Source organism: Stegostoma tigrinum, chromosome 2 (genome assembly GCF_030684315.1).
Source record: "Stegostoma tigrinum isolate sSteTig4 chromosome 2, sSteTig4.hap1, whole genome shotgun sequence".
Taxonomy (NCBI): domain Eukaryota; kingdom Metazoa; phylum Chordata; class Chondrichthyes; order Orectolobiformes; family Stegostomatidae; genus Stegostoma; species Stegostoma tigrinum.
The window spans coordinates 138,600,287-138,626,785 of record NC_081355.1 but is presented as its reverse complement, the minus strand read 5'-3'; the positions used below and the strand labels follow the sequence as shown (position 1 = coordinate 138,626,785).

At 41.1% G+C, this 26,499-nt stretch overlaps 1 protein-coding gene across 4 annotated transcripts in view; it reads right to left on the bottom strand.

The window, feature by feature from the left end:
- The window catches only part of esyt2b (extended synaptotagmin-like protein 2b), a 228,004-nt gene that overhangs the window by 8,489 nt on the left and 193,016 nt on the right, over nt 1-26,499 (bottom strand). The window contains exons 13-22 of one of the 4 annotated variants that reach the window (XM_048555387.2): nt 23,724-23,819; nt 22,820-22,921; nt 20,958-21,020; nt 18,083-18,157; nt 14,962-15,048; nt 13,830-13,979; nt 4,639-5,030; nt 3,572-3,670; nt 2,557-2,688; nt 10-115 (exon numbers count right to left, since the gene is read on the bottom strand). In XM_048555387.2, the coding sequence (XP_048411344.1) occupies nt 10-115; nt 2,557-2,688; nt 3,572-3,670; nt 4,639-5,030; nt 13,830-13,979; nt 14,962-15,048; nt 18,083-18,157; nt 20,958-21,020; nt 22,820-22,921; nt 23,724-23,819 (1,302 nt within the window). The remainder of the gene's footprint in view (nt 1-9; nt 116-2,556; nt 2,689-3,571; nt 3,671-4,638; nt 5,031-13,829; nt 13,980-14,961; nt 15,049-18,082; nt 18,158-20,957; nt 21,021-22,819; nt 22,922-23,723; nt 23,820-26,499) is intronic. The other 3 variants (XM_048555396.2, XM_048555406.2, XM_048555415.2) reach the window with 3 other exon arrangements.

Sequence of the window (26,499 nt, the reverse complement as noted above, 5' to 3'; positions counted from 1 at the left end):
GGTACTTGCCTTTCCCAGAAGCCCTTTGTCCCGCGATAAAAAGCCACCACTGTTCTTTACAGCTACATCCAGAGTTCTTTTCTGTACCTCTGCCTGGGACACAATAAACTCAAATCTGTGGAAAAACAAATAGGGAGCTGCATCTCCATCAAATCAGATTTTGCAAAATGTGCACATCCCTATCCATTACAGGACATTGGTCTGTCACGTGGAGCACTTGCTGAACAGTAGATCAACTGTTTGGCATACATCCCACACATCTTAGATTTCATATTTCATTCTGTTGCATGTGATCAGCAGAAAGAGAGACAGTATTGTTAACAAACAGAAAAATCTTCAATAAAATATGCTGTATTACCACATATATCACTTTAATTCCATAATCTCGGTCTGTGAATTAATAAATACTGAGCATCTAGTGCTCTCACCTGCTTTCTTGTGAACGGGTGAAGACTCTGACGATGGTGGTGGGGTGGTGGTCTAGATTTTCAAAGGGCTGGGTTGGAATCTGGTGAGGGCTGGATTTTAAAACTGTGGTAGAGGTCATCTCAGGATATGCAGCGCGGTTTGAAAATTTAAAGAAGTGTTGGAAGTGGAAAGAAAATGGAAGTTTTGCTTTTCAGAAATAGTCTGGTGCAGAGCTGTGGAGTTGGTGCAAAGATTTAGTTTTTTCACTGATTTCTCCTGGGGCCTACTTGCACTGGTGCAAGTGTTGGACTTGCATTTCTCCCTCACAGCCCCCTCCAGCCCCATTAATGCTGCTGGCCCATGGTGAAGCTACCTGTTACTTTGGTGAGGCAGCACCAGGCTCCACCAATAAACTGCCATCTGTCTTTGTTCCTCACGACAGGCAGACAGCTCTCACCTCCTGGAAGTGTCTGGCACCTCTAATGGGGTGCCAAGATTGTCTCCTGATCAATTAGGGCATGAACATTCAAATATACATTCGCAAAAGCAAAATCAATGTGTGGCATTGAGATCCTGGCATTAATTCTGTCTGGAAAAAGACTAATTCTAGACTGAAAGTAGGACTTGACAGGAGACAAAATTTAAGAATTCATTCTACTGCTTGTTTTCCCCAAGGCTTTGACTTATCCTTTGGCACAGTTCCCAGGCGCCTGCAACCATTTAGTACCTCACCCTGAGCAAGTGCAAATCCAATGGGAGAGTTATCACCACTCAGATTGATCCTGCTGTCACTAACCCAGCATTCATATCACTGCATTAACCCATCAAGTATTACTAATCTGAAGAAACAATGGCAATAAATGGTCAATATTTTTCTCCTCTGTACTCTGAGCATCGGATAACGAAAGCCATTGTTAGATTAACTAGATCTATTGTTGGAACAGTATAAAACAGGAATAAGACCAGACAGTCTTTCCTCACTCATTCCATGTCATCTGGCGCGCTTAAAAATTAAGCACTGAAGATGCTGAAGGTCTGGAATACAAAAAGTTAAGTTCTGGAGAAACTCAGCATCTGGTGACAGAAATGGAGTCACAGCCCGAATTAGTGCTCAGTCTTTGAATCCATGACTCAACTTTGGGGCCTGTCATTCAAAGTGAGAATGTACTCAATCAGGCCGAGGAGGATGGCAATGGATAATACTGTTCTGGTCCCCTTTCAGGGAAGGAGTAGTGAGCACTCCGACTGATTTGTTGGTGGATGGATGTACGGAAAGAGGAATTACACATCCACATTGAAGAGGCAGCAGCTGGGATCAGGAAGCTGGAATTGTTCAAAGTTGGAAAGAATTGGTAGGTTCCAAAGAACAATTATATTGGTCTGAACTCGAAACTTTAGATCAGTTTCTCTCTCTGCAAATACTGTAAGACTTGCTGAGTTTGACCAGCACTTTTAGTTATTAGTTCATGGGGTGCACTTTCTAAGTAGTGAGAATTTCAGATTTATATACCAAAGCTATATTTCTAAGAAAATAAAAACGTTTCAGTGAAATATCCATCCCTACTGCACAAGTGACAATGACCCAGGCAAATGCTTATACCATACTACTGAGCAAATACAAGTAGACAATAGGCCATATGGAATGTTTGGTATTGGGTCTTGAACATAAAATTATCATAATCATTTTCCAATTACTCCATGGCCCCAACCCTACACCTTCTGTTACCTTCTCCAGTCCCACAGTCCTTTGAGATTTCTGCACTCCTCCTAATTCTGGTAACTAGGTGCTTCACAATTTTAATTTTAATTAGGCCTTAATTTAGTTTAGGTTCTAAACTCTGACTTCAGTTAGAAAGACTTGAACCCAAACCTTCTGGCCGTTGGAACATTACTCTTATACACAAAAGCCCATTGTAGGAGAGCTTCGTGTTAGGTGTTTCACACAAGCGATGGACTTCAACAGAAAATAACATTCAAAATTAGCAAATAAAAGCACGCGTTTCATTACTTTCGAGCAAGTGTAATAACTGTACTAACCGTCATCACATTAATCACATTTCAATTAGGAACATTCAGCTTAATTGATTAATAATTCCATAACTTTGAACTGGAATATTTTTAAATGAATGCAAAAATTTCTCTACTCACGTTTCATCATAGACTGGATTTAACTGTCTCTTCAGCACAGATGTTTTTCTCCTTCCAGATCTTCTTTTATCAGGCAGTAAATACAATCGAACATATGGATCTGAGCCATCTTCAGAAAAAGCTATTAAATTACTGCAGGACAAAAATTAATGTTAAACGTCATCAATTCAAACTTCTAGTATAAGCACTCAGCAATTTAGGAAGATAGAAACCATAATCTCAATCTTCACAATCTGTAAAGACACACAATCTTCTGCTGCTTGGAATAAGAAGTGGTATAAACACAGGACACATGATTACCCAAACACTATTCAAACCTGCAGACACTCAAGATTGCTCCTTCTCGTCAGAGCATGACCACCTTAGCTGCATGCACAACCTTTGTGAATAAAATATTTCAATATATTTTTTCCTAAAAACCATAGGCAAAAAAACCAAGTACGTTGGCCAGCAGCATCAACTTGTTCCATCAAGAATCGTGTCAGCTGCTTTGTTAGGCTCATCTCTGAGTACCTACCATAAATTTCATGGAAGAATGCAAAGAATTGCAGGCAGCACAGTGGCTCAGTGGTTAGCACTGCTGCCTCACAGCGCCAGGGACCCACGCTCAATTCCACGCTTAGGCGACAATCTATGCGGAATTTGCACATTCTCCTCATGTCTGTGTGGGTTTGCTCTGGTTTCCTCCCACAGTCCAAAGATGTACAGGTCAGATGGACTGAACATGCTAAATTCCCCGCTGTGTTCAAGGATGTGTAGATTAAGTGGGTGAAAGGGGGATGGATCTGGGTGGGATGCGCTGAGGGTCAGTGTGGACTTGTTGGGCCGAAGCGCCTGTTTCTACACTGTAGGGGTTCTATGATTCTACGAGTTATTGTTCCAATTCCATGTAGCAAATTATGGAGAAGCTGTTTTCAGAAATATTTCCTAGCTACTGTTTGTCATCCCTTGTTTTACAAGCCTCATTTCATTTTTATGCAGTCACATCATTTAACTAAACTGTTGTATTACCTACCGGCAAGCATGCACAACTACAATGAGTTTGTTTCTTTGAGAACTGTGTCGAAGTGTTAGTTGAATCTGACCCAATGGTGATTGACCAAGAGTTGTTCCACTGCAACACACAAAAAGTACAAAGATTTACTGATGAGACCAATTCTAATGCAATACTATGAATCATCACACTAAAAATTTAACCCAAACAAAATAACAGATCAAATGGCAATAGGCTGCAGAGCACTGTACAGATTTTCAACCAAAACAGTTTAATTTTCCAAACTCAATACTCTGTACCTTCATGAGGGCCTTTTATTTAAAAAGAAAAATCTGTTTCAGTTCAATCAAAGGTATTGAATGGAGTTGGTGCTCAGAAGAGCATCCTCTACTCTGTTCCAAAGCGACGCAAAAGAAAACAGGTCTGTCCCATTGCTAAGTTTGTTTCTTCATACAGAGACAGTTGCAAGAGTCATGTTCCTACTTAATGCCACCTATTGTTGAATTGGTGAACAAATGGAGAGGTGAAAAGAGAAAATCCCAGAGTTTAGGGCTTGAACAATTAGAGACACGTAGAGCAATTAAAATTGGAAGTACACAAGAGGCCAGAATTAGGAGGATTGCTGATATCTCAAAAGGACTATGGGACTGTAGGAGATAAAGGGATGAGGCCATGGAGGGATTGGAAAACAACAATGATAATTTTAATATTCAAGATGTGGCTTAGCCAGGAACCAACGAGGTCAGTGAACACAAGGAAGATAGCAACCATGAGGTTTGGTGCAAGTTAAGACAGCAACAGCAGAGTTTTGGATGGTATAAAATTTATGGAGGGTAGAAGAAGGGAGAGCAGCCAGGTGTGCTTGACATCTAAAGATAACATGATTGACAGTTTCAGCAGCAGATATGCGGAGTCAGGATGAGAAGTAAGTTTTTGCCTTGTTCAAAGAAGTAGGGAATACTTTTGCTTAAGAAACAATCATGAAAAAAAACAAATGATTTTACATTCCCATTCCTTACAACCAGTTTTAAGTAATGAAAGAACTCCTCCCAGCCAAACCCAGTGTAAAAGGCAGTGGGGGTCAGTACTTTTGGAGTTGCCGCAGTCTCTGGTGTAACTCCTGCGTGGCGAAGGGTAGAGATACATCAGAGGCAATGCTCGGAGTTGGTTCTTTAGCAGAAAGATGAGATGGAGAGCCTGTTTGGCTGGAATTGGTGTTAGCTGATGCAGTTTGTTGAAGATTGGCAGGCCTCTGTGGGCTCAGGGAAGCAGTGCTGTAGTTCTCCAGCTTGTCTGTCTTTTCAGGACTTTTGATGCTGTCAGCAGCGGGAGAAGTGGGAGAGGGTTTACTTGACTCTGAGGGGGGGACCAATGGCACTTTTGACGCCGGCTTCCGATTATCTTTGCTATGAGATGGCTGCTTCTTGAGCTGAGCTGATGAATGGTCTAGAGTCTTGTCTCGCTTTTCAAGACCAAGGATCTATAAAGAGGAGAGGCACAGTGAGAATAACTTCAAGCTTTACAAAGTAGTATCACATTTATATGGCGCTGAAATTAAAGATAGAAAACAATTTTTTGGAGATTAGTGGCAGACGAAAGCCATCCAAACATCTTAATTAATTTTTAGTCCTATCCATCCCATGTTAGACCTCTATGATCCTGCATAAAAGGACTGCAGACCAGCAAGCAATACCAATCATCATTTTTCTCATTGAATGTTTTCAAGGAAAGTAAGTAACCTTTTTAATTTTAGTTGTTGTTTCTCTCGTGATTAGACTTTAAAGGAAATGTTGGACAGAATTTAACAGGAGACAGGGATTCCTGGCTGCCTCTTACCTAAAGCATTAATTGGTTGAAAAGGAGCCCTATGCCCCAGAGATGGGCAGAGGTCTGGCCTCAGTAAGTTGCCAGGCAAACTGAGAGCAAAACTCACTGTGGGTACTACACAACTGGTGTCCATAACCTTTTATGTACAGGGGGATCTCAGGGGAGAAAACAGGCCTGAGTGAGATTTGGAGAGGTAGAATGAGAGCCTTAATAGGGAGCTCAGTGGAGAAGGAAAACACCCAGTAGGGAGGTGGGAAGGGAGAACAGACTTCGGGAAAGGGGCCTTCGAAAGAGACTATAGGGTTTCATATTTTCATGACTTGCTCTTTTGGATAATACTGTAATACCCAACAGAAACAACAGCGCTCAGGTTTGACTGCAAAGTGAGATATGTTAAACCTCCATAAAAGATGTAACTATATGGTTGTCAAGTTGTTTATGCTACTTGTACTTAGAAAGGGAATATATCTAGGTCACATCTTTCAAGGGTGGGTACTTGCTACAGTCAACGAATATCGATAAAAACAGCAGCCGTAACTCTGTAATAAGGCAAGAACTACAGAGTGAGTTCTGAAGAAGGGTTACTGGGCCTGAAGCATTAACTTTATTTTCTCCCCACAGATGCTGCTGGACTTGCTGAGTTTCTCCAATAATTTCTGTTCGTGTTTTAGCGAAAACTCTGCGTTGGAATAAGGGTTCTGCCATTTACAATACAATTCACACTTAAATTTGATCTTCCAAAATGCATCACCTTGCATTTGTCTGGATTAAATTCTACCTGCCATTTCTGTGTCCAAGTCGCCAATCTGTCCATATTCTGTTGTATACTTTCAGGATCATTGGCACTATGAGCAACTGTCAATCTTCAAGCCATCAGCAAATTTGCTTAACAGACCAATCACATTTTCTTCCAGATCATTCATATATACTACAAACAACAAAGGGCCTAAGACTGACCCCTGCGGAACACCACTAGTTACCAGGCTCCATTCTGAAAAACTTCCTTCCACTGCTACCCTCTGTCTTCTATGACCAAGCCAGTTTTCCATACAGCCTGAATCACATGTGATTTTAGTTTTTGTACCAGTGGGATTTTATCAAATGCCTTACTAAAGTCCATATAAACTATATCCATAGCCCTTCCATCATCAACTACCTTTGTTACCTCTTCAAAAAATTCGATCAGGTTCGTGAGACATGATCTCCCCAGAACAAAACCATACTGGCTGTCACTAACCAGTCCATTTTTCTTCAAATGTGCATATATCTTATCCCTCAGTATCTTCTCCAAGAGTTTCTCTACCACAGACATCAAGCTCACTGGTTTCTTCTAAGCCCTATAGTTTCTTGGATTATCCCTACCTCCATTCTTAAGGGAACAACATTTGCTAATCTCCAGTCCTCTGGAAGTTCACCTGTGGTAAGGAGGATGTGAAAATATCTGCCAATGCCCCATATTTCCTTCTGTGTCGCTCTGAAAAACCTGGGGTAGATTCCATCCGGTCCTGGGGACTTGTCTATCTGAATACAATTTAGGATTCCCAAAACTTCCTCTTTCAATATGCTGACATTCTCTAGCATATTCATGCACTCATCCACCTTCCTCCTAACAAATGCATAAAAAGCCTTGGGATTCTCCTCGACCCCTGTTTGCTAAAGGCATTTCATGGCCCCCTTTTTGCTTCCTAATTGCACATATAAGTTCCTTCCTACTTTCTCTGTTCTCCTCCAGGGCTTCATCAGTTTGTACCTGTCTAGACTGGTCGTATGCTTCCCTTTCTCTTTTGACTAACTTTACAATCTCCCTTATCATCCATGGTTCCTGAATCCTGCCATTCTTATCCTTTAGTTTTGCAGAGACATGCATGTCCTGCAGTTCAGACAACTGGTCTTTGAAAACCACCCACATGCCAGAGGCAGATTTGTCCTCAAATAACTGCTTCCAATTCACATTCTCCAGTTCCTGTCTGATTTGGGTGTAATTGGCTCTTGCCCAATTAACCACCCTTGCCCGAGGGCCATTTGTGTCCTTTCCCATGACTACTCGAAATCTTATGGAGTTATGGTCACTAAGCCTGAAATGCTTTCCTACTGAAACATCAATCACCTGTTCTGGCTCATTCTCTAGGGCCAAGTCTAACATGGCTTCCTCTCTGGTTGGATTGTCAACATACTGCCTCAAAAAGCCCTCCTGGACACAGCTAACAAAATTGCTCTCCATCCTAAGGGATTCCAAGTCAATAATCTGAAAGTCGAAGTCACTCACTAAACTACCCTGCTCTTTTGATACTTTTCCAGTATCTGACTACATATCTGCTCCTCTGTCTCCCATGGGCTGTTGAAAGGTCTGTAGAAAACACTCAACATTGTGATTTCACCCTTCCTATTCCTGAGCTCCACCCGTAATACCTCACTGCAAGATTCCTCCAATGTATCTTCCCTCAACACAGCTGTGATGTAATCCTAACTGAGCATTGCAGCTCCCCCACCTTTTGTTTCCCTTTCTGTCCCATCTGAAACAGCAATATCGGGAATATTAAACTGCCAGTCCTGTCCATCCTTTAACCATGTCTCTGTAATGGCAACAACATCATAATTCCGTACAGTAATTCATGCTCTTAGTTCATTTGACTTATTTGTTATACTTCTTGCATTGTAGAAAATGCACTCCAGTCCCTCTGAGCCCGTCACACTTTTGTCCCCAGTCCCTGCACTACTGGCCAAGTATTCCAGGTCCCAAGCCCCTGTCACTTATTGTGTCTAACTTAATAAATTCCAGAACACTGAAGCCAACATACTCCTACCTAGTAAGATCAGTAGACGTGGATGAACTGAATCCAAAATTCATTTAAAGTTTAAGAACGAATATAAAACACAAACAGTCCACACTTACAAAGCAGCATTTCCCTTCTATCACCAGAAGCCTGAGCAGGGTGACCTGGCAGTCATTCCTGATCATGATCCCTTCACACCAACCCTAAAATTAAGGCCAGTAATTGGCCACTCAAGGGTATTAATTAGGGTGAGAACAGCACTGCCCGTAAAACTGAGGGCAGGGTGGGAGCAGGTAGCTGGAAGGCCACCCAGGTCATTTAACACCACTTTCCCTGTAAACCTGCCAGTGGGGACCATTAAATACAGCATGATGTTTTAATCTGAGATAGTCTGAGAATTAGGGCAGTGGCCGTTTGTAACTTTCTCCCATAAACAGCAGAGGACACTGCATCAGTTGTTAATTTTAAATCCAAGATCAATAAATTTTTGTTAAGCAAAGGTATAAAAGATTTGGGACAAAGGCATGTATAGAGAGAGTTAGGCCATAGATCAGTACTTAACTCATCAAATTGTGGAACAGGCTCAAGGGTCTACTCTTGGTCCTATGTTTCAAATTCTTCTTAATTTATGCAAGGTCAAATATCTCACAGACCAGGTTATAATCTAACAGGTTTATTTGAAAATGCAAGCTTTTAGAGCTCAGCTTCTTCCTCAGGTACAGCAGCTGAGCTCCGAAAGCTTGCATTTGCAAATAAACCTACTGGAAATTAACCTGCCTCTGACATCTGTCTTAAATCTATCACCCCTCAGTTTGCAGCAATGACCCCTCATACAAGCCGATGTCATCATTCTAGGAAAAAGACTCTCACTGTCCACCCTATCTCATCCTCTGATCATCTTGTATATCTCTATTAAATCCCCTCTTAGCCTTCTTACCTCCAATGAGAACAGACCCAAGTCCCTCAACCTTTCCTCAGAAGGCCTTCGCTCCAGACCAGGCAACATCTTGGTAAATCTCCACTGCACCTTTTCCAATGCTTCCACATCCTTCCTGTAATGGGGCAACCAGAACTGTACGCAAGATTCCAAGTGAGGCCGCTCTGTTTTGTACGGTTGCAGCATGACATCACGGCTCCAATCCCTCCACCAATAAAACCGAACACACCGTATGCCTTCTTAACAGCACTATCAACCTGGGTGGCAACTTTCAGGGATCTAGGTACATGGACACCAAGATCCCTCTGCACATCCACACTACCAAGAATCTTTCCATTGACCCAGTATTCTGACTTCCTATTATTCTTCCCGATGTGAATCACCTCACATTTATGCGCACTGAACTCCATTTGCCACCTTTCAGCCCAGTTCTGCAGTTTATCCAAGTCGCCCTGCAACCTGCAACATTCTTCCACACTGTCCACCACTCCACCGACTTTTGTGTCATCTGCAAACTTACTAATCCATCCACCTTTGCCTGCGTCCAAGTCATTTATAAAAATGACAAACAGCAGTGGTCCCTAGTGCGGCACACCACTAGTAACCAGACTCCAGGCTGAATATTTTCCATCAACCACCACTCGTTGCCTTTTACAGAAAGCCAGTTTCTAATCCAAACTGCTAAATCTCCCTCAATCCCATACCTCTGCATTTTCTGCATTAGCCTACCATGTGGAACCTTATCAAAGGCTTTACTGAAGTCCATGTACACCACGTCAACTGCCCTACCCTCATCCACATGCTTGGTCACCTTCTGAAAACACTCCTTGAGATTTGTGAGACACGACCTGCCCTTGACGAAAACATGTTGACTATCTCCAATCAAATTGTTGCTTGCTTGATGATTATAAATCCTATCGCTTATAATCCTTTCCAAAACATTTCCTACAACAGACGTAAGGCTCACTGGTCTATAATTACCTGGGTCATCTCTACTGCCCTTCTTGAACAAGGGCACAACATTTGCAATCCTCCAGTCCTCTGGTACTAAACCTGTAGACAAATGATGACTCAAAGATCAAGGCCAAAGGCTCCCTAGCATCCCAGAGAATCCTCGGAAAAATCCCATCTGGCCCAGGGGATTTATTTACCTTCACACCTTCTAGAATTGATAACACCTCCTCCTTACTAACCTCAATCCTTTCAAGTCTAATAGCCCGTAACTCAGTCTTCTCCTCTACAATATTCTCCTTTTCCTGAGTGAAAACAGATGATAAGTAATCATTTAGCACCTCTCCGATCTCCACAGGGTCCAAACACAACTTCCCACTTCTGTCTTTGACTGGCCCTATTCCTACCCTAGTCATCCTCTTATTCCACACATACCTCTAGAAAACTTTAGGATTCTCCCTTATTCTACCTGCTAATGTCTGCTCAAGTCCCCTCCTTGCTCTTCTTAACTCTCTCTTTAAATCCTTCCTAGCTAATCTGTAACTCTCCATCGCCTCATCTGAACCATCTCGTCTCATTGTCACATAAGCCTCCCTCTTCCGCATAACGAGAAATACAATGTCTTTAGTAAAACCACGGTTCCCTTACCTTATCACTTCCTCCCTGCCTGACAGGGACATACCTATCAAGGACACGCCATATCTGTTCCTTAAACCAGCTCCACATTTCGATTATCCCCATCCCCTGCATTTTTGCTACCCCATTCTATGCCTCCTAAGCCTTGCCTAATCGCATTATAATTGCCCTTCCCCCCACCTATAACTCTTGCCCTGTGGCATGTTCCTATCCCTTTCCATCGCTAAACTACACATAACCTAATTACGGTCACTCTCTCCAAAGTGCTCACCATACACTAAATCAAGCACACGATCCATCCGATGTACGAGTGTTACAGCATTTCCAGTCAATGTTGGGGAAGTGAAAGTCTCCCATATTGACCACGCTGTTCCTTTCACTCCTGCACAGAATCGTTTTGCCAATCCTCTCCTCCACATCTCTGGAACTTTGCGGAGGCCTATAAAACCTCCCAGCAGTGTGACCTCTCCTCTCCTGTTTCTGACCTCAGCCCATACCACGTCAGTAGACGAGTCCTCGTCAAAAGTTCTTTCAGCCACCGTTATACTGTCCTTGACTAACAAAGTCACACCTCCCCCTCTTTTACCACCTTCCCTGATCTTTATGAAAGATCTAAACCCTGGAACCTGCAACATCCATTCCTGACCCTGCTCTATCCATGTCTTCGAAATGGCCACAACATCGAAGTCCCAGGTACCTATTCATGCTGCAAGCTCACCTACCTTATTTCGGATACTCCTGGCGTTGAAGTAGACACACTTCAAACGAGCTTGCTGCCTGCCAGCACACTCCTGTGACAGTGAAATCCTGTCCATGTCCTCCCTACTCTCATCGTCCTGTGTACTGGAACTACACCACAGTTTCCCGTCCCCCTGCTAAGCTAGTTTAAATCCACCCGACCTTGGATGACAAGACGTGTGGAACATCTAGTCAAGAGGAAAAGGGAAGCCTACTTAAGGTTGAGGAAGCAAGGATCAGACAGGGCTCTAGAGAGCTACAAGGTAGCCCAGAGAGAACTGAAGAATGTACTTAGGAAAGCAAGAAGGTGGTATGAAAAAGCTTTGGTAGATAGGATTTAGGAAAACCCTAAGGTGTTTTCTACTTATGTGAGGAAAAAGAGGACGGCCAAAGAGAGGGTAAGGCCAATCAGAGACAGTGGAGGGAACTTGTGCGTGGAATCAGAGGAGTTGGGGAGGTCCTTAATGAGTACTTTGCTTCAGTATTCACCAGTGAGAGGGACCTTGACGTTTGAGAGCACAGTGTGAAACAGGCTGATATGCTTGCACAGGTTGATGTTAGGAAGGAGGATGTGTTAGAAATTTTGAAAAGCACGAGGACAGATAAGTCCCCTGGGCCAGATGGGATACACCCCAGGTTGAACGGGAAGCAAGGGAAGAGATTGCTGTGCCTTTGGCGATATTTTTTGCATCCGCACTGTCCACTGGAGTAGTACCAGATGATTGGTGGGTGTCAAATGTTATTCCCTTGTTCAAGAAAGGGAATAGGGATAATCCTGAGAATTACATACCAGTCAGTCTTACTTCTGTGAAGGGCAAATTATTGAAGCCGATTCTGAGAGATAGTATTTATAACTATTTGGAAAAGCACAGTTTGATTAGCAGTAGTCACCATGGCTTTCTGAGGAACAGGTCATGCCTCACAAGCCTTACTGAATTCTTTCAGGATGTGACAAAACAGATTGACGAAGGTCGAGCAGTGGATATGGATTTTACATATGGATTTTATATATATATGGATTTTAGCAAGGCATTTGATAAGGTTCCCCATGGTAGGGTCATTGAGAAAGTTAGGAGGCATGGGATTCAGGGAAATTTGGCTGTCTGGATATAGAATTGGCTGTCCAATACAAGACAAAGGGTGAAAGTAGATGCAAAGTATTTAGCCTGGAGCTCCGTGACCAGTGGAGTTCTGCAGGATCTGTTCTGGGACCCCTGCTCTTTGTGATCTTTATAAATGACTTGGAAGAGGAAGCAGAAGGGTAGGTTAGTAAGTTTGCCGATGACACGAAGGTTGTTGGAATTGTGATTAGTATGGAGGGCTGTTGTAGGTTGCAAAGGGATATTGACCAGATGCAGAGCTGGGCAAAGGAGTGGCAGATGGAATTCAACCTGGAAAACTGTGAAGTGTTTCATTTTAGGAGGTTGAGCTTGAATGCATAATACAGGGTTAATGGCAGGATTCTTGGCAATGTGGAGTAAGAGAGGGATCTTGTCCATAGATCCCTCAAAGTTGCTACCCAAGTTGATAGAGTTATTAAGGCAGCATATGGTGTGTTGGCTTTCATTAGCAGGGGAATTGAGTTTAAGAGCCATGAGGTTATGCTGCAGCTCTATAAAACCCTGGTTAGACCACACTTGAAACACTATGTCCAGTTCTGGTAGCATCATTATAGGAAAGATGTAGCAGCTTTAGAGAAGGGGCAGAGGAGATTTACCAGGATGCTGCCCAGTCTAGAGGGCAGGTCTTGTAAGGAAAGGTTGAGGGAGCTAGGGCTTTTCTCACTGGAGCAAAGAAGGATGAGGGGTGACTTGATAAAGGTGTACAAGATGATGCGAGACGTAGATAGAGTGGACAGCCAGAAACTTTTTCTCAGGGTAGAAATGACTTATGAGGGGGCATAATTTTAAGATGATTGGAGGAAGGTATAGAGGAGATGTCAGAGGTGGGTCCTTGTACACAGAGTGGTGGGTGCGTGGAATGCGCTGCTGACGGTGAGAGTGAAATCAGATAGATTAGGGACATTTAAGCGATTAGGCACATGGATGACAGTAAAATGTAGGGATGCAGGGTAGTTTGATCTTCAAGTAGGATGACTGGTTGTACAACATGGTGGGTCAAAGGGTCTGTACTGTGCGGTTCTGTTCTATGTTCTAAGGTGAAAATCAGAAGGAAGAGCAGTCATCAAAATAGGTCAACATTGCTAAATTAACGAGTTTGATCAAGTAATCAACACAAGCAGGAATCTTCTGACGTCAGCCAAGTTTTGCAGTTAAGTATCAGAAACATGTCTGTTCCCTGCAAACAATTTCATTTTAGTTTGCAATGACCACTGTTTTTAGATAATATCCTAATTGGAAACAATAAGATATTATCTTTGTTTAAACACAGATACAGAGACACTGTTCACACATACTCTAAGCATGATCTTCATCTTGAGAGTGCTATTAGGACCTGAATTGTTCAACTGGAATCGCTGGTCCATTGTTAGATCTTCAGCCTCCAGCAAATTTTTAAGAGGTAGGTTAAATGAACCTAGCGAGCATTGGTGATGGTCATCCTTAGCCTGGAGAAAACAAACAACACGACAGTAAACTTTCAAAGCATCAAGCAGCAGTCCATTTAATAGAAAAGACAAAACTACACTCTAATTTTATTGTAGAGGCTGCAGGCGAGCAGCCTTTAATTACTGGCATTGCCACATGGAAGGGTGGTAGCTGCCAGCAGCATGAAGTTGGGCCTTCTCCAGGATTTACTGAGAGATTCCCAGAGAGATGTAATTGGTGGTGGGACTGGGATCAGCTTCCTGGTGCCAAGTTGCTCAGTTAGGGCTTTCTCCACGTGTAGCAAGATCCTGCCCATTACTGGCTGAATACCTATAGCAGCAGCATGAGGCCCTCAAGTTGGCATTAATTGCCCACTTAAGGGAGAACTGCCCATAAACCTTCCTATCTCGATCAGGAAAAACTGGTGCAAGATTGGTCCCACATCTTTTTGCCTAACCAATCATATGTCCAGCATCACGTCACCAATGAATTCATGACCAGGAAGAAGGTGGGTATCATTAAAGACTGTGCTACAAAATAGTTTCAAGTTTCCTTTCCGGGACATTACACTGATATTTCCAGATACTGGCCAGAACCATCAAATATCACGTGTGAAAGTCGTAATTATTCATTTGGTCCAAAAAATTCTTATTCTGTTACTTCACATTAAAATAAACCCCATTTGCTATGCTTAACTATTTTCACAAGCCAGCTTGTTGTCATTTATCATATACATTACTACGAACGTGTCTAAATCAGAATTCTGATTTTAAATATCTCATGAATTTGATTCAAACAGCAATTTGATGTTTCAGGAAATCTCATTAGTTTTTCAGAAAAGTTTCAATGTGAATTATGAGTAAGCTACATAAATGTAAAAAGTTGCACCTTTGGTTCGGTTTACTGCTGAAGACTTTAACCGAAGTGCTACATGAATTGGTTCCAGTAATCAGCTAACATAAACGGTAATACAATACGGTAGAAGCCTTTTAAACATCATACCTCAATATCCAGGTCCACAGTCAGCGGATTATGAATACGGAAAGTAAATGCTTCTTCCCAGACAGGCTCAGTGGTCCGATATCGGATCTGCACAAGGTGACGGCCAAAATAATGTGATAAACAAGCCAATATTTTACTGATGGCAAATAATTTTTTTTATAGTCTGCTATTAAAAACTGGTAACACGCTGTATGAACCAGCTCTATAAAACAAAACTAAGCATACATCAGTGTAAAACAGCAACAAATTACCGGATGCTGACACCAATAAACTCAGGTCTTTCTTAAACATAGGGATTAGGACTTAATTAGAGGATGTTATCTTTTTGAGTAATTCCTGACTCTATGTTATATTAGAGTGAACATAAACTGTTCATGTTTTGTGTGATGATACTGTGCCTTTAAGTGATGTGTTCTGTCCTGTTTCTCTTGCAGAACGATGTTGTTACAGTGGTGCCCAAAACGTTTCCTTCAAACTGACAGTCGGTAAATAGTTTTGAGTTTTCCCTGGGTCTCTTTTAAAAAAGTAAGGCAAAAGAATAGTGAGTGGGAAGGGTCAGGCTCACACAGACCCATAAGGATTTCAACTTTGTTTTCAGTTTGACGGTGGGTTTACAGTCTGCTGGAGCTGACAGCTTGAGTTGTCTAGAGTGAACAGATAGTACGTGAGAACCATAACCGTTTCTCTGTATCACATTTTGCCAAACAGTTTGTTTATGGGATGCTGCCTATATTGGAACAGTTATTGTTAGTGGTTAAATATTACATCATCTTGTCAAGTACTTTGATACAGTAAAGTTGTGCCAACTCTTCTTTTTGTTATACTTTAACTGAGTTGTCAGAATAAAGTGTGTTTTGATTAAAGCTTAGTGGTTGGCCAATCAAATTATATCTATAACACAGATGTTAGGGTCTAGGCTATCTCCATAGTGAGGGGTCTGATCTGATCCATAACACTTGAATGTCATGTGAACATTCCTCCAGATCACTTTGCAATTAAATGGTGAACTAGATGGATTTTTACACAATTGATTGTAGCCTTACACTTGCCCTTATTGAGATAGGTTTTCAATTCTAAATGATTAATTGAACTTAAATACCAGAAGATGTCATGAGGTCTCCAAAACGCTTACTTGGGCCTCTGGATCATTCGTCCAGTGCCATAGAAACCAGGAGGGATAATAGGCAGTCAGCCCTTCAAACCTTCTCCACCATTCAGTATGATCATGGCTGATCCTCTATACCCTTGAAGTATTTAAAATCTAAAAACTGATGTATTTGTTACTTCAAATATTCAGTAGCATTGCCACTGCACCTCTGTCATCATCTAACTAAGGTTGAAAGGGAAAGGATCACAGAGGATTATGAAAAAATGATTCAGAATTTTTAAAAGAAGTCAGTACCTATCTGGGATATAATCAGCAAAATACAGGAATGATTGGTTGAATTTTGTAGCCATGAGTGAGGTGGAGAAAAAAGAGAGAGGGACACACAGAGATGTGTAAAAGAGATTTTTAGATGGGTGTGGAGTAACATCCGATGCCATAGAACAGACATTGAGCACCTAAACTTTTTAGAGACCCCCATTCCAGCTAAAGATTTTGGCACCAACCACATGCCACCCACTTGCCCTGGCCAGGAGCATGTTGGAATACTAATGCTAAGAGGCATTAAATTCACAAGTGGATATTTCAGTAACAGATAAACTGTGGCAAGAGCGCGGTCATAATTTTCCAAAGTTGGATGGCACTGGACTTTTTGAATGAGTGAACATTTAATTGAAATCTCATCTTGGGGTCAAATAAAAAAGTTCAATCTCAGGCAATTGCCTGGAAATAAAGATAATGGTTTTTGATCTCCCAATTTAGATAAAAAAAAAATTGGCAAAGAGGCAGGAAACAAAAAAATCAGATTTTGAGAGGCTGGAAATCTGCTTCCAGTAGTGTTGCAAATACCCTGCCCTTGCCTCTGATCTGCTACTTGACTCCATTTCTCTTATCAGTCAACTCCACAAAGGAGGAAAAAAGGTCATGACCAACAAGGCAGCATCAACCAATCATTCCCGAACATTCAATTGCAAATTAATTGCTGATTCCCCAACATTTAGTATCCTGGGGGTTACTACTGATTAGAAACTAAACTTAGTCATCCATAGACATACTGTGGCAACAACAGCAGATCAAAGCCTAGGAATTCTATGCCAGATAATTAACTTCCATCAACAAAATATAATGCAGGATTGTGATGGAATCCTCTCCATTTGGCTGGATTGGGGCAGTTCCAACAGCACTAAAGAGGCTTGTCACAATCCAGGAAAAAGCAGTCCACGTGAATGGTACTCCAAGAACTACCTTTGACATTCACTTCCTTCACCACTAACACGGAGTGGCCGGCAGTGAATACCATCTACAAGATGCACTGTAGCAACTCACCCCGGATCCTTGATCAGCAGCTTGCAAACCTATAATCTCCAGTTAGAAGGTTAAGGGCAGCAGATACAGAGCAACACCACAACCTGCAAGTTCCCCTCTATTCTATCCTGACTAGGAACAGTTTTGCCATTCCTTCATTGTTATTGGGTCAAACTCCTGGAATATCCTTCCTAAGGGGACTGAAAATCCCCCCACAGAACAAGGCCTGCAGCAGTTCAAAATGGAGCTCATCATTTTCTTCCAAGCAATTGAGCAGAGGCAATAAAATGGCTGAGCTAGTCAGCAATTCTGCTTGTACCACAAAGGAATAAAGATAAAAGCCCTACCTTCTTGTTGCTTGACCACAGAGGAGGAGGCCTTGACCGAATGCGTCTAGGACCCAGAAGCCTCCAGCCTTCTGATCAACTGGTTGCTTTGGATGTCCCAGGGCACCAGTTAAGGCTTGCAAGAAACTCACATAAGCACTTGATGACTTGACTGCCACACAAGAGGATGATTTATCTCAGCAGTACAGAATGCATATTAATCAGCACACACTTAGTTGCAAAACAGGAAAACTACAGACATTGTGGAAGAACTTTGTTGCTGAATTTGGGAAGCTTGGAGGTAATGTCTGCAATTATTCAAAAGGAACTGACCGACTGGTGATAATTAAAACTGGGCTCCATTACAGGAAAATGGGCTGCTTACCTTACTTTCGTATGTGGTATGTCCCACTGACAACTGAACAAATGGGTTAGGCTCACTGTTCATTTTTTTCGCAAACTGTAACGGAAGACGAGAACATTTTGGAAGTCAGTGAAGAAAGCCTAAATGCTTGTTTATTTACTAGTTGTCAGATACAAGGTATTTCATTTTGGCTTTGGAACTTACCTAAAATTTCCTGTTTCAAGATTCTGAAATGAATCATAGAATCATAGGATCTGTACAGCGTGGAAGCAGGTCAGTTGGCCCATCGAATCCATCCCGACCCTCCAAAGAGCATCCAAACCAGACCCACACAAAACACGTTACCCTCCATTTCTCATGGCTAATCCACCTAGCCTGTAAATCCCTGGACACCATGGGTAATTTAGCATGACCAATCCACTGAGCCTGCACATCTTTGACTGTGGAAGAGAACCAGAAAAAGCCCATGCAGACACAGGGAGAAAGTGCAAACTCTACACAGACAGTAGCCTGAGGGTGGAATTAAACCTGGGTCCCTGGCGCTGTGTTAGCAGCAGTGCTAACTACTGAGTCACCCTCATTAAATATCTTGGAACTAGTTAATTGGCTGAGAACATAATATGTTACAGAATCAAAACATGAACTGACTTAGATTGTTTTAAATTTGCATGAATAAACAACATTTAACATGGTAAACAATGATTCATAATGGTATCAACAAAGTCCTAATATGAATTGCTGAAAAGATATTTGAAACAGTTCAGGCAATAATAACAAGGCCTGAGAAGACTTTCACAGTGTGAAGCTGGATGAACACAACAGGCCAAGCAGCATCAGAGGGGCAGGAAAGTTTGACGTTTCAGGTCGAGACCCTTCTTCAGAAATTTCTGAAGAGTCTTGACCTGAAACGTCAAACTTTCCTGCTCCTCTGATGCTGCTTGGCCTGCTGTGTTCATCCAGCTTTACACCGTGTTATCTCAGATTCTCCATCATCGGCAGTTCCTCCTATCTCTGTAAGACTTTCACAGTTTCTTTTATTTCTTTGTAGATGTATAACAAAAAAAAACTAGCTCTTTTTAATGTCAGATATCTCAGAAAATACTGTCTGTAGCAATCACCACTGCCCTGACAGATTCTCTTTAAGTCACAGTAATTCATTCACTAGGTTAGTTAGCAAAATAACAAAGATTTTACCAAAGCCCACAAAAAGTCATTGAGTTCAGGTTGCTAATTTTAATTGGTTTGTCCAAAAGAAGGAATTTATCTATACAGTAATTTCTATAGATATTCTTTAGCATCTCTCCCGGTGTAGTACTGCATAGTTCTAGCAAGGTGTCAGCTGGTCTCAGTATTGTACATGGACTGAAAAGCTGCTTGAAATGTTATCATGATGCTATGGAATGGTCAACAGTTGACTCAGATAAATCAACTCACTAATTCAGAAGATCAGCAAATTAATAGCCCAAAATCACATGGAGACTCTTCCTGACTCACCACTATCTGAAACTCATTCATGTCCCCCCTCTCACAGATATTCCACACAATTACACCAAGGGAACTATGACAGAGTTAACTTATAAATACTTTCACTTGGTAACACATAATATAAAGGGATGGATTTTAGCTAAGTAGGTGGGTTCGAGATGGATTCAGGTCTGAGACTCTGGAAGCAGGAATCTGACAGTGACAGGACAGGTGAGTGGCAAGGTGGGTTGGTCAGTTCAAAGGCCTGCTTCTATTATCACTGCGAGAGAGGATTTTTAGGTCCTCCAAGCACTACCCTATATATCCTCTTGCCACTATCCACATCCCATGTCCCTTTCATGCTCCAAACCAACTCTTATCCCTTTCATGCTCATTTCTCAACTATCCACTACACATGCAACCAATATAATGCCATATAATAGCAATGGCAAGTGTGGAACTGCAAAGAGAGAACAATGTATTCTTTTGTAAAGTAAACTGCTGTTCTTACAAGCCAATAAAATGTTTTACACAGCAATGGCCTGGAACTTGTCACCCAATAAAGGTGGGGGAAAAAGGGAAGGTGAATGATTTCAATAAGAAATTGGAAGATGAACTAAAAGAAAATAAACTTCCAGGTCTACAGAGACAGCGGGGAAGCAGAACTAACAGGAATGTACCACTGCGAATCAACACAGACTGGACAGGCCAAATGGTCTCCTGCATTGTAAATTACTGCAGCATTCTAAATAATGCAACAGTTGTCACACAGGGATCCTCAGAGACCTCCCAGATTGACAACATATAGCCGGTTTAGTATATGGGCAACTGTCCACTGTGCTCGTCAAGAAAAATTGATAAACCCTGCTCAGAGGTGTTCCTTGCTGCCCTCACATTCTGCTCTCTCCCTGCTCCTGTATTGATTTCTCCAAGTGCTACACCGCTTGTCATTTGTCCTACCTAAACTCTTGTAATCTCAGGACCCCTACCAGGATAGGCAAGTTCTGCACTGAGAAGCAGGCAGACCCATCTCACTAAGGAAATCCCCACTTTCCTAAAAGCATTTTGTAAACGCCCTTTCCACACAGTGCTTTTGTATTATGAGTACTACACGGTGCAATAACTTAAAGTAGGGGATCAATGATTACTGATCCATTCCAATCGGGTCTATTAACTAATACATCTGAGAATCTCTGAATTAATGAGAGCCCAAAATTACCAAAGTCACATATCATGATGACTTGTGTTTTAATATTATCTTTTATGTCATAAGATATCACAGCTAGTAAATTAATGTGACATTTAAACTCAGTGACATCAGCCAGTTTTTGACAGTAATTCTCTGGCATCACATCAATGAATTTAAACTTAAAACCTTCTTTCTCATCCCAGTTGACTGTGTGTGGGCTTTAGTAAATGATTATCAGATTACCTTCAGTGATTTGGAAATATTAGCCCTCTTCAAGCCGTCAAGGTTAAATTCAAATGGATTGCGCTTTGTTGCAGGAAAGAATGAACAGAGATTAGCGTTGCACATGCAATGCAGAAACACCATTCTGTTATGGTAAAGAGATCAGCACAACATTCCACCCAGAACCCTTTAAATTGAAATGAAATGCAAGATATTTTCTCCAAGATTGCAGCATAAAAAGATGCGTAGAAATCATTTCAGTTAGTTCGTGCCAAGAAAAAGTGACCCAAAATGAGGTCGACTAATTAAGCGTTGAAGTTATAAAAGATGCATCCTCTTCAAATAGGTTTATTAATACTCTCAAAACTGCCCAAAGTGAGCACTTACAGGTTTTCTTTCAAGTTGGAAGTGCACGTAATTACCAAATTTATGGAAAACTAAGTGCATTCATTTACAAATAGGTGATAAACACAAGTTACATATCCAAAAACGTAAAATCAAAGTAAGGGGTTGGATTAGAAGCAATGAAGGACTTGGGTTGCTGTCTATTTATGGCCTTAAAAGAAAATGGAAAACAGTTAGATACTTCAATGAGTGGAGTTGATTTAACTGGTTGAATTATTTTGCACTGAAGAGTTTATCTCATCCAAAAAGGAACAAGTGGGCATAGCTTTAAAGTGATGTGAAAAAGAAGCAGGGGTGCAAAAGTGGTATGAGAGCAAAAGCTTTTCACACAGCAAGTAGATATGGAATGCACTGCCTGGAAATGTACTGGAGACAGGTTCAATTGAGGCATTCAAGCGGGCATTGGCTGATTATTTGGATTGAAAATGTGTGCAAAGGTACGGGGAAAAGGTGGGAGACTGGCACAAGGTAATGGTGCTCATTATAAGAGCTGGCACAAGCTCACTGGATTGAAAGGCCTTCTTCTACACAGTAATAATTCAGTGTTTCTGTAACATGCATTTGGGTGGCCCTTACAATTTAATGAAAACTGAAGACAACCTGTCCCTGTGGAAAACCTGTCAAAATCTTAGAATTCACTTCCGAACAGCATTGTGGGTCCACCTACAGCACATGGACTGCAGCTGTCCAATGTGGCAGCCTATCACCACCTTCTCAACAGACAGGCAGGGAAGCCCACATGAATAAAAATAGTACAGGACTAGCTTGGCCTGTCTCAGACAAAAACTAGGATAAATAACCTTGCTCACACGTAAAGATAAGTCACTTTGGCAAAGCACAGAGACATGTCAGCCAGCAAGCATCATACTGGTCCCCAGCAGACGATACTGTCTGCAGAAAACAAGTTATTGAGTAATACAAAAATATTTACATTATCCTTATTTGCTTTTACTGAACTGAAATAAAGTCTAGTGCACTGACATGCATTAAATAAAACAGACATTTCTTTTCCATTAAAAGCTGAGAAATAAGCACTGCTTAAACAAGGAAAAAAAACAAGTTCATTTTATTCGGTGTTGCAGTCAGGTAACTTTCTTTTTCAATTGAGAAATTACATTTTATGTTTTTCCTACTTTGTGTTTTGTATACAAATCTATTTTCATCTTCGAAAGTGTGTACTTAACTCCTCCTCGCTTAAAAAGGGAAGCAAGCTCTTATGTCTTTCCTCCTCATCTTCTACATATTAACTAATACACAACATTTGAAAATATCTTCCCAGGAGATTAAATCTGACCTGTACAAGGTTTCAATTTTAAACATTTACTTTCTTGGAATTGCACACCAACATTCTATATCAGATCATGCGTTGAAACAATAAGCATGCTCTGAAACAGACTCCAAATAAACTATATAAGTTTCCAGTATTAGCGTCAATCCACAACACACAAAATAAAAAGCAAACAGAATAGAGCACTCACAAAAATGTCTCTAAAGATTGAGCTAGTATTTTCACAAAAGACTAGTCCTGCTGCTCTCCTCTCTCGTAAGTATCCAGACCCAAAGTTTCCTTCGTAGACATTCTTAGGAAGATGGGAGTGAAAGAGAAAGCAAAGAGTGATGGGATAGGACAGGTACGTGCTGCAGGGAAAGGCAGAATGGAACGGAGGAACAGCCAGTTTATTGTAAATTAAAGCCGAAGGTTGAGATAACTAACAGCCAATGCATTTAATATCATTGCATATATATCATAAATGCAGAAATTGCATTTTAATAATCATCTGCATGCACAATTAAAAGAAACATGGCTTTTCAGTCAATGTAAACATTTACATCAAATTCAACAATTTCCAAACCTGGAAATATTGCACATGTTCACATCAAGAATCTACACTTGATAGAAGATCTCTGCACAAAATGTTCAAATTGAAGCAGATTTATCTGCACTCATTGTAAGCAAAGGAACTTAGAACACAAATCCAGTTGCAAAGAATCATTTTGACAATATCTTGTTAGCATACATTGAATAAAATTCAGCTGAACACACTCAAGAATAAACAAAGTAATTGACATTTAGCACATATGCCCAGATATATTAACTTGTGAAAAACACAAGAATAGTTCATTCAGAAACTTGAAAGGAGGAGCCCAGTTTACCACAAACAACAGTAAGGTAGATAAGTTGTCATGACAAGCTAGAAGATGGTGGTGTCTGTGACACAAAACATGTTCAACACGAATATTACTGGGCAGTTATAAAGCTATGTCGGGAGGAAGTCTTAAGAATGACATGCCACAGTTTAAAACAAAAATGAGAAAGATGACAGCAGAATGGATCATGGCACAGCAATATTAGAACATCACTTCAAAAAAAAATCCACTTACTGGGAGATTCCTGGCAGAGTCGAGGTAGATGATGAGTAAAGTAGAGGAAAGCCCGTCATTGGCTGATCCTTTAATAGCTTTGGTGCTGGCCATTGCCTGGAGAACAAATAAGTGGAGTTTTACATTATTTCAATTTGCTGGCAGTAAATCAGCTTCAAATCTCAGATTTCCATTTTGTACATTTCATATCACAGTAAAATCATAGTCACTACAAGGATCTTCAATTCACTGACATTCCTCTCTAAGCAACACAGATTATAGTGAATGCATATTGATCTAGGTCTTTCCGGTCAGGGTGAAGTAATGACAAGTGGCATCGACCTGAAGGAAAGATGCTAACAAAGGTCAAACCAGTTCAGTGATGTGGTTTTAATCCTACCTGGCACCAGCAAAGAGGCTCTCTGGTGTTCCACAATAACGAAATTATTAAAAATCCAGAAGAGGGCCATTCAGCCCTTTGTGTCTGCATCTGCTCTCCAAATGATCAATTCATCCACTGCTATTCCTCTGCCATCTCCCCTTAACCTAGAATATTCTTATTTTTCAAATAATAATCCAATTCCCCCTTGAATAGCTCAATTGGCTCTGCCTCCACCACTTTCGAGGCAGTGTATTCCAGATCTTAACCACTCTGCTTGAAAAACCTTTCCATGTCTCCATTTTGTTTTATCAATTGCTTTAAAATGGTGCCCTCATTCTCAATCCTTCAACGAATAGGAACGGTTTACCCTATCCTCTCCATTCAGAGGATTCATGATTGTGAACAGCTGTATTCGATCTCTTCTCAGTTTTCTATTTTCCAAGAGAAACAGTTCCAGTCTATGGAACTACTTTCAGAGATTTGCATCCCTAGGTCCAATCTCATGATTCTTTTCTCTACTGCAGCACCCCCCCACCACCCCCACAATGCTTTCACATTTTTCCTAAAGTATTGTGCCCAGAACTGCATGCAATACCCCAGCTGACACTGAACCAGTATCTGAAGTAAGTATAACATATACTCCTCGATCATTTACTCTGTGCCACTATAACTAATATAGCTCAAAATGCTGTATGCATTACTAACCACTCTCTCACCTGTAATGATATCTGCATGCATACAACCAAGTCCCACAGCTTATGCACTTTTAGAGTTGTTCTCTTTAGTTTATATTGTCTTAGGTGTTCTTCCGATCAAATTGAATAACTTCATAATTTTCTGCATTGCATTTGATCTGCCACTTGTCTACTCACCCCATCAATTTGTCTATGAACTTTCTATAACATCCTCTTCAAGTTCATAGTATTCTTTTCTTCTGAATCATATGCAGATTTTGAAAGTGTTCCCGGTACACAAGGTCTAGGTCATTAACATGTGTTAAGAAATGCAGCAGTCCTAACACCAACCACTAGGGAAGTCCACACAAATGTCCCTCCAGTACAAAGAAGATCGATTAAGCATTTCTTCCCTACTTACTGTCAATCAGCCAATTTAGTTTCCCTGTGTTCACGTTTCGGATCCAGTGACCCTTCCCCAGAAAGGTCTTCTGAGGAAGGGTCACCGGAACCGAAACATTAACACTGTCTTTTGCCTTCACAGATGCTACCAGACCTGCTGAGCTTTTCCAGAAACTTCGTTTTTGCTCCTGATTTACTGCATCCACAGCTCTTTCGGTTTAATTTAGTTTCCTGATGTTATTGTCATTTCATTCTATGAGCAATGATTTTGCTCACAAGTCTGTGCCATGGCTGTGTATCAAATGCCAAGTGTCCTGCAGCAGGATAGTTGCTGCACAGCTTGATCAGTGACAAAGATAATTTGCAGCAGTAATTATGACTAAACACATCTTTAAAGACCCAAGCACACCTCATGCACAGTATAAATTTTTCAGAGACTAACAGAAGCAGGTTAATAGCAGGGTAAAAGGAAGAAGCTCATTAATTAAGCAATTTTTGTTTGTTTGCCATACTTAATGATGCGTGCTCTATTGGACCACCACATGAAACTGACATATCAACACATTTACAGTTAAATATGGAAATCTGAAAGTTGCTTTCAGTAATATATACCCTGCTCCCTCTCAAGGTGTTGCAGTCTTCGCAGCTGTGATTAGCAGAGAATCACTGATGTGATGCAAGGCCAACATTTTACACACTATCTTTAAGGTAAAATAAAATCAATGAAATGATAAACCTTATTTAATCAGGTCTAATTAAGCAAAATGACTGAGGAACTAATTTTACAAAGTTGATACCTTATTTTCTCAGGTGAATATTTTAAAACCTACATGATTTACAAAGCAATAAAAATAATTTTAGTTGTTCAACAAAATTACAGTGCTGAGTTTAAAACTAAGCACAAAGAGTGACATAGGTAAAGGTCAATTCAAACATTGAGCTGAGTGTACCATTGGTCACCATAAAAGTTGGAAGAGGAACAGGGGATGGTGAACACCTTGGAGACTGGGAAAGGCTTGAGATGAGCACATGATAGACAGATTTCTGAACAGAAAAGAAATGAAGGGTTATGATAAGTGGATGAGCAAATGGAGCCGAGTCACAAGAAGATCAGCCTTGATCTTATTGAATGGTGGAGTAGGCTCGACCAGATGGTCTACTCCTGCTCCTGTTTCTTATGCTTTTATACATGATGTTCCAAACAGCAGACACACCCCTATTCCACCTACAGTAGCCAAGCAACAAGCTGGGTTCTTGGTCTTTTCCACTTCTGAGAAAATCCTTGTGGCAGCAGCTTTCTGAAGCCACCACAGTTCGTATTATATTTATCTGACTGATA